The sequence below is a fragment of the Glycine soja genome, chromosome 5, assembly GCF_004193775.1.
Source record: "Glycine soja cultivar W05 chromosome 5, ASM419377v2, whole genome shotgun sequence".
In the NCBI taxonomy this organism is placed as follows: domain Eukaryota; kingdom Viridiplantae; phylum Streptophyta; class Magnoliopsida; order Fabales; family Fabaceae; genus Glycine; species Glycine soja.
The window spans coordinates 31,412,765-31,430,459 of record NC_041006.1 but is presented as its reverse complement, the minus strand read 5'-3'; the positions used below and the strand labels follow the sequence as shown (position 1 = coordinate 31,430,459).

The window sequence follows — 17,695 nt, the reverse complement described above, 5'->3', positions numbered from 1 at the left end:
TATAAATCTCTGAGGGAAGTGGGTTGAGATCTCACACTAACTATAGATATGACCAAAGTAGAGCTTATAAAGGCTTAGACAATCTTCACCTCATGAGCTAGCTTTTAGTGTTGAGTTAGGTTGACCTAGCCCAAATTCATGTCATTTCAGTTATCAAGATCAACACTTGGACATTGCATGAATTGACTCACCACATTAACTGGAAAGGAAATATCCAGTTTGGTTATTGTAAGATAGTTTAATTTCCCAACTAAATCCTTGTACCTACCAGGATCTAAATAAGGCTCCCCCTAGTATGGTAATAATTTACAGTTCAAATCCATTAGAGTGTCAACAAGTTTACAAACCAAGCTTGACTCCTCCTAAGCAATGAACCCAAATGGTTTCTTTATTTATATATTTGTTCTTAAAGTTCACTATGTAGGAAGAATGTTTTGCTAATACAATGGTCAATACTCAATAACTACCATGGTATGAGAAAGCCGAACAAAAAGTAATCTTAGCTAAGGGAGAAAATGTATTACTGTAACCAAGACTGTTCGAGTCATTCAGTGTACTCCTTTGTAACTAGGCAAGCATAAAACAGTCAATTTGACCCTTTGGTTTATAGCCTATACCCATTGATACCCTACAATTCTTTCTATAGAGCAAGAGAAACTGTATGGTGTTCAAGGTGGATTTTGAAAAAGCTTACGATTCGGTCTCTTGGGGTTTTCTTGATTATATGATGATGAGGATGGGTTTTTGTGAGAGGTGGAGAAAATGGATTCATGGCTGTATGTCTAGTGCATCTATTTCCATCTTGGTTAATGGAAGTCCTACTAAGGAATTCACCCCAGAAAGAGGATTAAGGCAAGGAGACCCCCTTGCTCCTTTCCTTTTCAATATAGTAGCTGAGGGCCTCACAGGTTTGATGAGAAATGCTGTAGCCAAGAACATGTTCAGCAGCTACCAAGTGGGCAATCATAAGGAAGATGTCAACATTCTGCAATATGCAGATGATACTCTGTTTTTTGGGACTGCAACCTTGGACAATGTTAGAGTTCTAAAGGCTATTCTAAGATGTTTTGAGATGGTTTCCGGCCTCAAGATCAATTATGCCAAGAGCCAATTTGGTTGTTTGGGTAAATCAGAGGATTGGTGCCGACAAACAGCTCATATTCTGAACTGCAACCAACTGGATTTTCCTTTTTCTTACCTTGGAATTCCAGTGGGAACTAATTCTAAAAGCTGGGGAGTGTGGCAGCCTATCATCAGCAAGTTTGAGTCTAAACTCAGCAAATGGAAGCAAAAATATCTCTCTATGGGAGGAAGAATAACCCTCATCAACTCTGTGCTAACAGCTTTACCCATCTACTTGCTGTCTTTTTTCAGAATACCTTCAAAAGTAGTTCATAAAATTACCTCAATTCAGAGAAACTTTCTTTGGGGAGGGGGAAATGAGGCATCCAAGATCCCTTGGGTTAATTGGGATACGGTCTGTCTTCCTAAGCATAAAGGGGGGCTAGGTATTAAAGATCTGAAGAAATTTAATGAGGCCTTGCTGGGCAAATGGGGCTGGGATTTGGCGACTAATCAGAATCATTTTTGGGCCAGAATTGTAATGTCCAAGTATGGTGGCTGGAATGCTCTGATTCATGGCAGAAACTCCACAGCTTTCTCTAACTGGTGGAAGGACTTAAAATCTATTTTCCAGCAGCAGCACTCTAATAGCCTGTCCAGTAATCTGTGTTGGAAGTTGGGTAATGGTGATAAAATCAGGTTCTGGAAGGATAAATGGAGGGAGGATGATTTAACCTTTCAAGAAAAATACCCTACTTTGTATCAAGTGAGCTGCCAGCAGGATTCTCCTATCAGCCTAATGGGATTTCTTGTTGATAATAAATGGGAATGGAGGAGAAACTTCTTTGACCATGAAATCGATATGGTAGCAGCCTTTATGGATGAGATTGATGCTGTCCAGATTTGCCCAACCAGCATGGATTCCCTTATTTGGAAGGCTGATCCTAGTGGAGCCTATTCCACAAAGTCAGCCTACAATATCCTCAAGAATGATGGCAGATCTGTTAATGACGACAGAGCTTTTAAGATTATTTGGAATCTGAAAATCCCCCCAAGAGCAATTGCTTTCTCTTGGAGAATTTTCAGAAACAGATTGCCTACTAAGGTTAACTTGAGGAAGAGACACATCACTTTGCCTTCGTATAGGTGCCCGTTATGTGATAGTGAAGAGGAAGATATTGGCCATATCATGTTCTCTTGCAGAACCACTAGGAATTTATGGTGGGAGGCTTTGAGATGGGTCAATAGAGTGGGCCCTTTCCCCATTGAACCCAAAAATCATTTTATGCAATTCTCTCATTGGAATCGCAAAAGCTTTATAAACACTAGATGGGAGGTGTTTTGGATAGCCCTCTCTATGACTATTTGGAAGCATAGAAATCTCTTGGTTTTCAAAAACCAGACTTTCAATCCTGAAAAAGTCATGGACGAAGCTCTATTCCATACTTGGTCATGGTTAAAAGGAATAGACAAAGACTTTCATATTCATTTTAACCATTGGTCTAGCAGCCTGCAGGAGGAACTATCCTAGGGGGGTTTTCTCTGCTCTTTATTTTTAGCTGTTGGGTGCTTTGTAGTGGGGTTTGGCAATTCTATGCCTTTGTAACCACATATCTTTTACCTCAGTACCTCTAGTACTGATTTATATATAATACTACATTATTTTTGCTGTGCAAAAAAAAGAGAAACTGAGTCCCATGTGCCACTATGTTCAAGAGGAATCATCACATTAATCATGCTTGCCCCCTGCCTGAACAAGAAAGGGTCTCAGTAGTTTTAGACTTTTAGCAAGCTTAATCTAAGTGGTTGAGGGGCCTTTGCCATGTATAATGTTTGAGCCTGCAGAAACACATTGCTGGGAAGGGTGACCTCAGTTTTTTAAACAGCATTTGTCTTACCCTGAAAGGGGGCATGTACTTGGAAATGATTTTTTCCCAATATTCTCACACTTTACGGAGGAAGGTTGGCTCCATTCCTAAGGCTGAGCAATTTAGGAATATGTTGCCATATGAAATGTCTAAAATACTTATTCGTGCCATGTTATAAAAAAACAATCGTTTTATCAATGTTCAGGGTGAAATGTCTAAAATACTTATTCGTGCCATGTTATAAAAAAACAATCGTTTTATCAATGTTCAGGGTGAAATGTCTAAAATACTTATTCGTGCCATGTTATCAAAAAACAATTGTTGCATCAATGTTCACAATCCTCAACCACCATTGGCCTCTGTCCGCTACCTCCAGTTGCCAAAATTCAGCCATCTTGTTCCTATTGATGATTGTCAATGGCTGATGACTTCAGTCATTGTCGATGATTGCCAGCATTTGACTATCCTTAGCTAGTGACAGTGGGTGAGGGTGACTATGGCCACCACTGCTGTTCACTGAAATCCAGCCGTTTTATGCACATGTTAATAATTAATGATGGCCTGCAACTTCATGTGAGTGTATAACTCCTTTCTGTTTTGTAATTACCTAGTGTTAACTATAGTAGCTAAACTCTAATCAGGTATAACTGTCTTAGTCAGACAGTTGTAACTAACTTCTAACTGAGTCTCTGTAATATAAATAGGTTTTGTAAACAGAGAGTCAGTACCTTTTGTATTATCTCATTTTCATAAATAAACATGTTCAATTTCTGTTAACATGGTATCAGAGCTGTCTGATCCACGCACAAAGATCTGATCCATGCAACTCCATTACAGTCGCATCCTCCGCATGAAAATGATTCTTCTTCCTCGATTTTAGCATCTTCTCAGCTACATTTTCTCATCAAATCTCTGAAAAGCTCGATGATGAGAATTTTTTGCTGTGGCATCAGCAAATCGAGCCAGTTATCAAGGCTCACAATCTTCTTCGATTTGTTGTTTCTCCTCAAATTCCACCGCAATTTCTCACTGAAGAGGATCACAATCTTTCCGTTAACACTTTCAGCCCATGCCTAAGATTGATGATGGTTGGTGACTTTGACCATTGTTGCCAATGACCAAATTCAGGCTCCTTGTGCAGTTGCTGAAGGTTTACAGCTGGCTGGTGACTTCAGCTACCCACATGGGTCGTTGATTACCAAAATTCGACTACCTCTTTCTGCTGTTAGCAATTCGAATCATTCTCATTTCCCAGAAATACACTTCGCCCCCCATGTTGTTGGGAATATTTTTCATTTTTTTAACTAAATCTAAATGCCCCTAAATGGTGTTGGGTTACCCGTGGTGCAAGGACCCCCCAAAATAAGTATCAATAACTACTTTAGAATGAACTGATAATGCAACAGTACACACAGGTCCTTGTGCATTCTGGGTTTCTAGGGATGGATTGCTTTGGACTTTGAAGTTCTCAATTCTTTTTGAAGTTGAAATCTTGTATGCTAGTGGCTGATTATTAGCTTTGAATAGCAAAAAGAATAGCTTTAAGTGAATAGAGTTTGAACTAAATGCTCCTAAAGGGTGTGGAGATACCCAAGGCAAGGACCTTAGAATGAACTAATAATGCCACAATACACATAATGCCTTGTACATTCTGGATGTCTAGGGATTGCTATGAAGTTTACAGTTTGTAAATTATCAGACATTGAAATCTTGTATGCTGGTGGCTGATTATTAGATTTGAGTGACATAAAAGGAATAGTTTTAGATCCTAAATTAAAAATCAAGAGAATATGGAATCTTTTACTGATTAGTATCATGGTAAACTGAAGATGTAAACATTGGCTGTTTCCATAGACTTGTGTCATAGATTAGGAGGGTAGAGGATGGTGTTGCTAGAAAATTTGGGAGAATAAACTTTTCGGTAAATTGAAGATGTAAGCAGCAACTGCTTTCTTTTATACATTAAAATGCTCCAAGCTACTTATGTGGATAGAGTTCAATAAACATGGGCTGGTTCTAGTTTTTGTTTTTGTATCTCAGTATGCATTTTGGCTTTCAGTCCTTGTAAGCCTAGGCTTTTTTGATGTTTATTTACCTTTGTTGTTTTAGCATTAGATATTTTCAAAATTCGGGCTATACAAGACATGTATGAAGGGCTAATATTAGTGAGAGAACTCCAAGAGACGAGGTTAAGTACGTTTCTATAGGAATAGGATTACATCAAGGCTCATCCTTAAGTCCTTAATGTTTTAATCCAGTCTTTGTTGTGCTTACTAGGGACATGCGAAAGATCATCATCCTTATTTGCATCTTTTTTTGGATGATATAGTTTTGATTCAGGAATCAAGGGTAGCAGTTGTTAACTTTAAACTTGAAGTTTGAAGACAAACTTTAGAAATAAAGGATTTTTGCTAGTAAGACAAATTATATACATGGAAGTTTTGGCAAGAAACGAGAATATGACTTGGAAGTAAGAATGGGAGATGTCATACCACAGTTTTCTAAGTATAAATAGTTGCGACCAATACTACAAAATGATGAGGAAATTGAGGATATTATACATAGGATACAAGCGGAATGACTATAATGGAGAAAGGCATCAAGGGTTATTTGCAATCCTAAAGTACTTACCGAACTCAAAGGTCAGTTTTATCATATTGCTATATCTCTAACTGTACTAATGTAGTGAATGTTGAGCTTTAAATTGACAGCAAGAGAAAAAGGTCAGAGTAGTAGAAATGAGAATGTTAAGAAGAATGTGTGTCACACAAGAAAGGGCAAGATACTAAATTATTTTATAAGGAAAAATTGGTTAAGGTGGTTTTGACACACATAAATAAGGCCATGGGAGGCACTAGTGAGAAGAGTCTATTGCATGGTTTTTAGTCTTGTGAAAAGGAGGAGAGAGAAACCAAGAAGGACATTGGAGGAAGTTGTCAGGAGGGATTTCATGATAAATAATATCTCTGAAGCTAGTGGTATAAGGTTTTGTTGTTGTTTTAAACTTTTAGAAGTAGATATTTTATTGAACTATTTGTTCTAGTTCTGCTGTGTCACTTCCAGCTATATAGATTTATTGATTCAATTTCAAATTGCATTGGAGTTTATTGTATCTGTTTTTTCAAATTCATGAAAAAGAATTGCGATTACCCAATCTTATCCTATTGTTCATTGAGGTTCTACATTCCTATAGCGAAATATTGTAATCCACTGAGGTGTGTTTGGGAACTCAGTAAAAGCAAAAGTCTCTTGGTTTCACACTGTTTAATTAGTTCCACAAAATTGATGAAATTGCTCTTGATTGAATGCTAGAGGAGAAACTGGGTTATCTGAAACCTCACCAATAGTTGATGATTTGCATCAAGGAGCTTCTTTATGTGAATTGTGAGCTAAGGAAGAATATAATAACCTAATAGTTAATGGTTAAATTTTAAACTTTTTATAATAAAATGGCCATATGCAAAATGGACAGGTGGTAAATTAGGAAATACATGTTGAAGAAATCAGGGAAAGTTAAGTGAGGTATAAAATAGAAAGCATATGTATGACTTAAGTACTAGAGCCATATGGTGCACAGAACGTTTGAAGTGAATATGCAATGTACGAAGTAGATCTACTTTGCTACTTTTAATAGTGAGATTAAGTTGCTTCAGTGTGAATTTTCTTTTTAAAAAACTCAGATGTCTACAGCCTTCTCCCCCTGTAGTACTGAGTACTGTGCTATTTAGTATTTTCTTCCTTCAAAGCTATCTTGGCGAGTATCTTATGGATCCTTAACGTTATCCTTCTCTCTCTCTCTGTTATACATGGCACTGTTATTTATCCCATACAAAATTTCTCTCCTGACAAACTTGCTCTTCTACATAATCCTTTCCATCCTGTTGTGGCATTTTGTGCTATTTTAGTGTCCGAAATTCTATCTACAAATCCTTATTTTTCTTTTGTTTTTTTCCCATGTCTGTATACCTCATCATCAAGTTCTGTTGTCAATAATTTCCTTTGTGTTAATTACTAACATAATTCATTAGGTTATACTACTAGCATTATAATGTGTTAAAGAGGTATAGAGACAACATAAAATTTTGCTTGTTTTTTTTGTTTCAAATGAATTTATATAGCTTTTTTGGCTTCCAATTGATAACAGGTTACACTTTGTGATATCTGTGGGGATCAAGGAATAGAAGAGTATCTTGCTATTTGTAACAAGTGTCCTGATGGGGCAGAACACATGTAAATATTTTAATATCTTGCATCATTGTATTTTTGTTTTGGTATCCTCTCATTTTATGGGGAAGTGAAATGATATGGTTTTATTTTTCATTCATCAACCAGTTATTGTAACGATGATAAGTTGGACAAACTTCCGGAAGGTGACTGGTGGGTCTGTGAAGACTGCAGGAAGTCACCAGGTATAAGTTCTAGATCTTACTCATCAGCTAACAGGCATGGTGTCCATTCTTTGGAAAAAGACAGGGTTTTCAAAATGAGTGCCAAACCTCCCAAACCCTGCCACAACACTCTACTGTATAGGGACTTCTCATGCAAGACTTTCAAAAATGTTAAAGCAAAAGCAACAAAAGATTTTACTTCTGAGCTGCAAACTTCTTGCAATTGTCAAAAGAAAGCTAAAGTTCCTTATGCTTTTAGTGATAAGAGATGTGAAAACACCTTAGAAGTTGAGCTAGATAGAAAAAGAAAGGCTCTTGAAACAAGATCCAAATTCCTCAAAGCATGCAAACCAACCAACAAATCTCTACTTAGTAGGGAGTCCCCTTTCAAAAAATTGGAGAAGGTAAATCCCTACTTAGTAGAGATTTGTTGGTTGGTTTGCATGCTTTGGGGAATTTGGATCTTGTTTCAACAGCCTTTCCTTTTATATCTAACTCAACTTCTAAGGTGTTTTCACATCTCTTATCACTATAAAAGTAAGGAACTTCTGCTTTATTTTGACAATTGCAAGAAATTTGGAGCTCAGAAGTAAAATCTTTGGTTGCTTTTACTTTTCCATTTTTAAAAGTGCTGCATAAAAAGTCCCTATGCAGTAGAGTGTTGTAGCAGGGGGTTCAGCACTCATTTTGATAACCCTGTCTTTGTTTAAAGACTGGACACCATGCCTGTTAGCTGATGAATGTGATGCAATCTTCCTATGATTCTTAGTAAAAACTGAAGTTACCCTCTTATTTAGTTTAATGAATCGCCAACATTGGGCTCGCAAACTGAGATAGGATGTGTTATGTGGCACAATACTGAAATTTTTCTGTTTTGGTTGTAGTTAATTGAGATAAATATCGTTAAACTTCAAGGTTTCTGTGCAGGATCTCCTCTGTTGAACTCAGAATTTAAAGGACAGCTGGCAAAGGCTCGTTATTTGCCAAAGCAGAATGCTGAGAAAAATATAGCTATTTATGATACTAGAAAGAGAAAAAATCTTGGTTTGCTGTCCAAATCTGGGTCATTTGATAATGCTAGTAGCTCAGTGAAATTAAATGGCAAATGCTCTGAAGTTGTAGCAAATGACTTGGCAAACACACCTGGGTCAAATTCTCTAAAGGTATTGACATGCATGAAATTACTTTCCTCTCTGTAATTGACCCACAAACATATGATAAGTATTTTCCTTTTCCATCACTTGCTAAGAATATTGATTTGAAGTTAATAATACTTGAAAATACAAAGACAATTTTAATTTTCTACAATTTTATTTACAATATGATTTAGATGTTGATTGGTGACGGCATTAATATCTTATAATGATGGGTAACCAATTGTGGTGCTTATTGGGCCAGCAGTTATAGGCTAACAAATAAAAAAGAGGAGTGTGGGGGTTGAGAGGGGAGATTCTGTTATTGGAGAAGTGGGAGGTCAGGCTGAAATCAGAGGGATTCTATTCTCAGGAAGAGTGTTGTTTTCTAGTTTATTTCTGTTAGGAACCAGAAAAGCAGAAGAACAATAGAAATGCTGAATAGGGAATAAGTGTATTATTTCAATAATAACAAAGGCAAATACAGAAGGACGAACCCACTGCCGCAGAGCAAAGCTCCTTCAGAGAGGCCAATGCCCTTGGTCCATAACAGAATTCTCAAATCAAAAAGTGATTCTCTCTCCTCCAAACAATCCCTATATATCCAATACTACCCATTCCTCACAAGTGTAATTCAGTAACTCCTTGCCACCACAGCACCTCTCTCCACATCTGGGCAAATTCCCTGTGCTCACGCCATAAATCCATCTCCCAGCTTCATATTCAAGGGTTTAAATCTTCCACCCCATGGCCTGGACCAACTTTACAACAACAACAACAATGCCTTATCCCACTAGGTGGGGTCGGCTACATGGATCAACTTCCGCCATAATGTTCTATCAAGTACCATACTTCTATCCAAATCATTAAGTTCGAGATCCTTTTTGATAACCTCTCTTATAGTCTTTTTGGGTCTTCCTCTGCCTCGAATTGTTTGTCTTCTCTCCATCTGGTCTACTCTCCTCACTACAGAGTCTACCGGTCTTCTCTCTACATGCCCAAACCACCTAAGTCTATTTTCCACCATCTTCTCTACAATAGGCGCTACTCCAACCCTCTCTCTAATAGCTTCGTTTCTAATTTTATCCTGTCGAGTCTTACCACACATCCACCGCAACATCCTCATCTCTGCTACACCTACTTTATTCTCATGTTGGCTCTTGACCGCCCAACATTCTGTTCCGTACAAATCGCCGGTCTTACCGCAGTCCGATAAAACTTTCCCTTTAGCTTGATCGGTACCTTTGCATCACATAACACCCCCGATGCTTTTCTCCATTTCATCCATCCTGCTTGAATGCGATGATTCACATCCCCTTCAATTTCCCCATCATCCTGTATTACAGACCCAAGATATTTAAACCGTGTGACTTGAGGGATAATATGGTCTCCTATTTTCACCTCTGAGTTAGAAACCCTCCTTCTTTTGTTGAACTTACATTCCATATACTCCGATTTGCTTCTGCTTAGGCGAAAGCCATGTGTTTCTAGAGCTCGTCTCCAAGTTTCCAACCTCTCATTCAACTCCTCCCTCGACTCTCCAAGGAGGACTATGTCATCTGCAAAAAGCATGCATCTCGGCGCTATCTCTTGGATTTGTTCCGTGAGGACATCCAGAATTAAGGTAAAAAGGTAGGGGCTAAGGGTTGACCCTTGATGTAAACCAATTGTGATGGGAAAATCGTCTGACTCTCCACCCTGTGTCCTAACACTAGTCGATACCCTATCATACATATCTTGGATAGCTCGAATATATGCAACCCTAACCCCTTTCTTCTCTAGAGCTTTCCACAAAATCTCTCTAGGCACTCTATCATACGCTTTCTCCAAGTCAATAAAAATCAAGTGCAAGTCTTGTTGGGTCATGCGATATTGCTCCATCACCCGCCGTAATAAATAAATCGCTTCCATGGTCGACCTTCCCGGCATGAAACCAAATTGATTCTCAGTAACTTGAGTCTCCTTTCTTAATCTCCGTTCGATCACTCTTTCCCATAATTTCATGGTATGACTCATGAGCTTGATTCCCCTATAATTTGCACAATTTTGTATATCCCCCTTATTCTTATAGATTGGCACTAACGTGCTTCTCCTCCATTCCTCCGGCATGCGTTTTGACCTCATAATTTCGTTAAAGAGTTCGGTGAGCCACCCAAGACCTCTATCTCCAAGAGTTTTCCACACTTCAATAGGTATGTTGTCTGGCCCCACCGCCTTACCATTACTCATTCTTTTCAACGCTTCCTTTACTTCCTGTTTCTGAATCCGACGATAGTACTTATAGTTCCGGTCCTCTTCTCTTGTGTCTAGACTGCTAGAGTCATATCCATATCCATCATTAAATAAGTTGTGGAAATACGCCTTCCACCTTTCCTTGATATCTTTTTCATGCACTAAGACTTTGCCTTCTTCATCCTTAACACACTTTACTTGATCCAAATCTCTAGTCTTCCTCTCTCTACCCTTAGCAAGCCTATATATAGATCTTTCTCCGTCCCTGGTTCCTAGAGCTTGGTATAGTCCGTCAAAAGCTTGGGCTCTTCCCTCACTCACCGCCTTTTTGGTTTCATTTCTAGCTATCTTATACTTATCCCAAGTTTCAGAATTTCTACCCCTAGACCACTCCTTGAAACACTCCTTTTTTACTCTAACTTTGCTCTGAACATTTTCATTTCACCACCACGATTCTTTACCCCTAGGTCCAAAACCTCTAGATTCACCCAACGTCTCTTTAGCCACTTTAATAATCTCTTGGGACATCTTGTTCCACATATCATTTGCACTTCCTTGTGATTGTCCACACCAACCCTCCCATATCTTTTGTTGGAAGATTCCTTGTTTCTCACCCTTCAAGTGCCACCATTTGATCCTTGGTGCTACCATAGGACTTCTTCTCTTTGCCCTATCTCTAATTCTTACATCCATAACCAAAACTCTATGTTGGGTAGTCAAGCTCTTTCCCGGGATAACTTTACAGTTCAAGCAATACTCCCTATCAGACTTCCTGATAAGGAAGAAATCTATCTGAGAACATGTCCCTCCACTTTTCTAAGTGATAAGATGTTCCTCTCTTTTCTTAAACCATGTATTGGCTATAGAAAGATCCAAAGCCTCCGAAAACTCCAAGATGGATTTACCCTCCCCATTCATCTCCCCTAGGCCAAAACCCCCATGCACCCCCTCAAAACCTCTAGCCATGCTACCTACATGTCCATTGAGATCCCCTCCTAGGAAAACTTTCTCTCCTTGGGGTATATCCTGAAGTACCCCTTCTAGATCCTCCCAAAATTTTACCTTAAAGTGTTCTGCTAACCCAACCTGAGGTGCGTACCCACTAATAACATTAAAGGTGTCCTGTCCCACTACCAATTTTAAGACTATGATACGATCTCCTACTCTTCTTACATCCACGACATCCTTCTTCCACTCCTTGTCCACAATAATCCCTACCCCATTTCTTGATCTGATTTTTCCCGTATACCACAGCTTAAATCCCGAGTTGTCTAATTCTTTCGCTTTTTCACCTGTCCACTTAGTTTCTTGTAGGCACATAAAATTGATCTTCCTCCTCACCATAACATCCACTATTTCCATAGATTTTCCAATAAGTGTGCCTATATTCCATGTACCAAAGCGAATCCTCCTGTCATGAACTAGCTTCTTTACCCACACCCGTTCAGGAAAATGTGGGAACCCTTGCTTACTTTTCACTACATCCGGGCGGCGATGCAGCGGCCCTTGCTCTTTTGACACTGTACTCGAGCCATACAGCGCGTTGCTTCCGGACAACGACCTAACATTCACATTATTACGTAATTGATCCATGTCATAGAGATTCGACAAAGTTTAACGTTGGCTGTCGAAAGCCTAACACAACCCTCTCCTTTTATCCGGGCTTGGGACTGGCTAAGAATAGCAAAGCTACCCTAGGCTGGATTGGCCTGGACCAACTTTGTTGATATAAAATTATGAGTGGCACTGCTGTCCACCAACAGTAAGATGGGAACTCCATTGATCATGGCTCTTACTTTCATGGTTTGTGGTTTCTGGCTGATCTCAGCTGTAGTATTTCCCGAAAACATCATGCTGCATTCCCCTTTGTCCCCTTCTTCATCAGTTTGGTCCTCTACTTCCACCACATTTGCATCCCCTTTCTCTTCATCGTCCTCGTCCAGTAACATAGCACACAATTGACGGTTCGGCCATTGTTGGAGAGGATGGAAGGGTCCCTCACATTTGTAACACAAGCCCTTCTGCTTACGTTCAAACAGCTCTTGATACGAAAGATGGCGGACGCCGTGATCTCTTGGAATAAAGGATGGCGTGGCTCGTTGTTGAATTCTGTTCTTCCTCCGTTCCCTTCACCCGTGATCTCTTGGAATAAAGGATGGCGTGGCTCGTTGTTGAATTCTGTTCTTCCTCCGTTCCCTTCACGATTGGATCTGCCAGATCCAAAATCGGATCTGGGTACACCTGGCCTATAACCCAGAGTTGGGCTTGGTGGGCCATTTCGATGGGTGAGGCCCATTCCATTGCTTCCTCTCGCTCCCATTGAATGGAAACCATACCACCCCACCTTCTATGCCTGGAGTTCCAATTCAACCACTCTAGCTAAGTTCATCAACCGTGAACGGGATATTGGCTCAAGTGTTCACATGCTCCATACTCGTCCCTTGATACCTACCTTCAACCCCTGGATGAAGTATTTGAAGTATTGGTCATCCAGGAGTTTCTCGTGGTTTGAATCCGCTTTGAGTTGCATAGCTTTTGCATTGTGGTTGAGTCTCGCTACCTCCGTCTTGAGTGCTGCAACCTTAGCATCCATCTTTTTTGGAGGAACCCTCTGATCTAGTCACCACAACGGCGTCTCCGACTCTGATCCGGCAGGTTGGACCAAATTGTTAGGAACCAAAAAAGCAGAAGAACAATAGAAATGCAGAATAGGAAATAAGAGTATTATTTCAGTAATAACAAAGGCAAATACAGAAGGATGAACCCACTGCCGCAGAGCAAAGCTCCTACAGAGAGGCTAATGCCCTCTGTCCATAACAGAATTCTCAAATCAAAAAGTAATTCTCTCTCCCCTAAACAATCGCTATATATCCAATACCCATTCCTCACAAGGGTAATTCAGTTACTCCTTGCTACCACAACACCTCTCTTCACCCCCTTGTTTCTCCTTTCATAAACTCTCCAAATCTTGGGCCTATTATCTACTTCTAGGCCCACATTCCTATCAATTTCTGTCCAATCTGTTGTTATATCTTAGTTTGTCTATACATCCTAAGCTACGCTGTATTGAGGATTCATCCTTTGTGACAGAATTTTCTTAATACCAATACCAGTTACCTTCTACTTTTCTAGTCTTTGCTTAGGTCCTAATCCTATCATATGACTTCTATTTCTATATTTGAAAATTTAATAGATATTGCTGCTTGACTAATATTACATAATCAGACAATTTATCAAACTCAAGTGGAAAAAAACAATCCCATGTTTTCAGCTGAGTGACAATGACACAGCAAGCTGTAATAAGAATTTGGATATATGTGTGAATGGAATAAAACCTATTCAGTATTCACTATGCAAAATGATTAGTGCTAACACATGCTTACTTTATTGCAGCGAAAATATAGAGACATGGTTGGAGCTCATGAAATTGGTGAATTTGATGCTATGGATACAAGGTCCCCAGGTGACAGAATTTTGCTAGGTGGAGATAATTACAATTCTGGTTGTTCTGATTTGAGACAATCCCTTGATGGAAAAAAGGAAACACCGGAAGATGTGAAAGGCAAGATGCCAATGAAAGAGAATAACAATGCTGACAATGGCAAGCTTCCAATGGACCAGAAAAACAATGACTCTCTTTCAGTTGCTTCACCTACAAGCTATGAGGAATATATGGAGCTGCTTTATTGGGGTGCTGTGGAAACAATGGCGACTCTACTGTGGATTAAGCGAAATTTAGTTTAGGCTTTGAATGGCGCCGTATCAATATCTCTTGAATATAGTTATCCCTTTGTGTACACTGGCTCACAGTGATATTTATCATTTCCAGTCTCCATAGAAATTTCAACTGTAGGATGGAGCATGGTTTGCTTGCGTTTCCTGATTGTTTTCGCTGGATTTCCTTTATTCTAGTTGTTGTCCTTTTCCTAGTACATTTGCTAGTTTATTTTTCCGTTGAGACATTTTCTTCATAGACATGTTTACAGGGAAAGAGTTTAAGTGAGTCTAACTCAATTATATCAGTTGCTGATTAATTTATTTTACAGAAAATATTGTCAGCTAGACTTGTTGATTTGGCTCATAAATTATAAAAGATGTGTTCATCACACTCTTAGCCTCAAGTTTGGTAGGTAATCAGCATGCTATTAGATTCTCTAAGAATATTATGGGTTTTGATCTCCCAATGTGCAAGTGCATGGAATATTAGTTGCTTATAGATACGAGTGTGATGTGTTAAAGTATTAGTTGCTTATAGATGATAGATCTATAAATAAGACTGGAATATAATACATCACAAATACTATAGACGTGATTCGGGATAAGAAATAGGGCAAGATAAGAGCATATTTAGAATTTGTTTCTTTTTCTTTTTTTCTGCTCCATGGATTTGTTTCTTATTTCTAGTTAGTAGTACTGTTGGAATATTGGGAATCCAAAGTGTTTCAATTTTAGCTTCCAGCAATTGAAGGTAAATTAGATATAACAAATGAAAAATTCGTGTAATAGGTAAGAAAAAGATAATCTGTGACGCTTTGATGTTTCATCAAAAAGAGAAAACAAAATCTGAGAAGTTCTGATGACAGAAAAAACATGAGAACAATGACACGGCAAAAGTGATTTCCTTAAATGATTATCTTGTTTGGATGTAATATTAGAAGTATTTTTGTTAGTTTTTCTAACTGAAAAAAGTTCTATATTTTTAATATAAAAGCTCTTAAAGCACTTCTATCTTAAACTCAAAGTTGCTTTAGATTTTTTATTCAACAGAAAAATTGTTTAAAGTTATTTTAACTCAATCATTTTTAGATTCAGAATTAATTCTAAAATATTTTTCAACATGAAACCAAACTTGTAAATTAGGACATGATTATTTGCCGTGGTCAGCATTTTTTTTTTCGCGATACAGCTAAAAATCAGAATGGTCTTCTCAATAAGACTTTTTATGTTTGCTAAAAGAATTCAAAACTATCTGCTTACAATCTGTAACCACCAGGTACCAGCCCCACCACTCCCCAATTTAGTTAATTCTTTATATAAAAGGTGAGATAGGGTATTATTAATGTTGGAATGAAATGTTTTCGTTGAACAGTTGTGTGAAATGCTGATTAAGTTAAAGAATTGATAGGACGTCTATTGCGGGGGCAGATTAATGGTGGCTTATGATGGGGATAGGAATTTTCATGGTTTAAGGTGTTCTATTCATTTTCTGACCGCCCACGATCCTAATTCAGATAAACATGATGAATGAATTATTATAAATTTTAATATATTTTTTTATTATTTTTAGACGATAAAAAATATTTATTTAAACTAGACAATGAGTATATTAGTTAAATGATTTTTTTGTTGGACTGATTAGTTAAATGATTTGGTGAGTAAAAGATGTATCCCTAACAGCTATTATAATAGACAATGGGAAATGATGTCTATTCTTAATTGGAAAAAAAAAATAGTACATAGTGGCAGTGAAAAATTAATGTGACCCAGTAATCTGACCTCTATAGTGCTTGACTTTAAAGAAAGAAAAAATCCCCCCCAAAAAAACAATGGTCATTTTAATTCTGATTTTTATCAATTGAGGAACTAAAATGACTTTCATTTGTTAACATTTTAGACTATAATATTCATCCTTTAGTCCTTTCAGATATTAAAATTACATTTTTATAATTACATATATTAATAAAAGTGATCAATATTTACAATTTAACTAATTTTGTATGATTATTCTACATAAACAAATATTAAAATAAAATAAAACAAAATCTCTTGTTCAATAAATCATAGGTTAAATTTCCACTCATTTCTTAGAATGAGATAAACATAAGGGTTTTTTTTTTGTAAACCTAAAGACATTCTCTCCCTTAAATTAGAGTAACATTTTCTCACACCTAAAATTTTACAGAGCAAAAAGGAGACAAATATTATCCTAATCTCATCTGAAATTGAAAATCAAACCCACTTAGCCTTACTTAATCTACTTTAACACGTAATGAGGCACCCCATTTGCACTCTGATTGGTCAGTAGGATATGGGCATTCTGGGCCTACATGTGCTTGATTCTTCTCCCAGCAATCGTGATTCGTAGCAATTCTGTGGCAATATATATTTTATAAATTGGTGTCTCCAATTTTCTCAATATTATAGTTTTGTCCCCTGGTGTTAACTAAAAAAAATCTAAAAAGGGCATATCCCTGAACTTGAAAACAAGGAAATGCATAGAGAACACATTAAAAAACAGAAAGAAAAGTTAAGAAAGATGATGCTACGAAGGAGTTAGCAAATAATTTATTAATTACAAAAGATTTAATGTTAAGCAAATTAGGTCATCTCAATTAAAAAAATATTATGCTTTATCACATGCTCTCGTTTTTCACATAGCAACAAATCAATCTAACGGACGAAAAAGGAACAACAAAAAGTGAGATGCCTTTATCATCAACGAAAATAAAAAACGTGGAAGAGCAGCATTATAAGAATATTTTGTCGTTAATTAAATTCGAATCATCCGATAAATCCGCTCAACGTACACTAATCAATAGCATGCCCTGTATTGGAAAAGACATTAAATTATAATATTTATAATTAATGATGTTGACATAAATTAATGCTTTACATTCTATTTATTATATAATTAATTTTTTAAAATTAATAAATAAATTTTATAAATTATGCTTTATTATAATTTTATTATTTAAAAATATTTTTATTATTCTCCTAAGAATATTTTTTTCAAAGAAAAATTATTATGTTAAACAATAAAAAAATTAAAATTAATTATTGAATTCAATAGTTAAAATATATTTTAGTATTAATATTCATTTGGCTTAAATATGTTTTAACTCATAAAATAAAAAATTTTAATTTCAGTACTCAGTAATTTTGTTTTGTTTTTTAAGATAATTTTTTTGTTTTTTTTATATCTCCAAAATATGAAATTATTATTTTTAATCCATGTAAAATGAACAAGTTTTGGTTTTCAGTCCTTGTATGATTTTTTTATTTCCTCCTTTTA

General features: G+C 37.2%; 1 protein-coding gene across 2 annotated transcripts in view; it reads left to right on the top strand.

Moving 5' to 3' along the window:
• The window catches only part of LOC114412521, a 28,849-nt gene extending 14,060 nt beyond the window's left edge, over window positions 1-14,789 (top strand). For both annotated transcript variants that reach the window (XM_028376450.1, XM_028376449.1), the window contains 4 exons: window positions 7,075-7,160; window positions 7,263-7,339; window positions 8,246-8,481; window positions 14,077-14,789. In XM_028376450.1, the coding sequence (XP_028232251.1) occupies window positions 7,075-7,160; window positions 7,263-7,339; window positions 8,246-8,481; window positions 14,077-14,427 (750 nt within the window). In that variant the 3' untranslated portion in view covers window positions 14,428-14,789. The remainder of the gene's footprint in view (window positions 1-7,074; window positions 7,161-7,262; window positions 7,340-8,245; window positions 8,482-14,076) is intronic.
• Window positions 14,790-17,695: the final 2,906 nt, after the last annotated feature.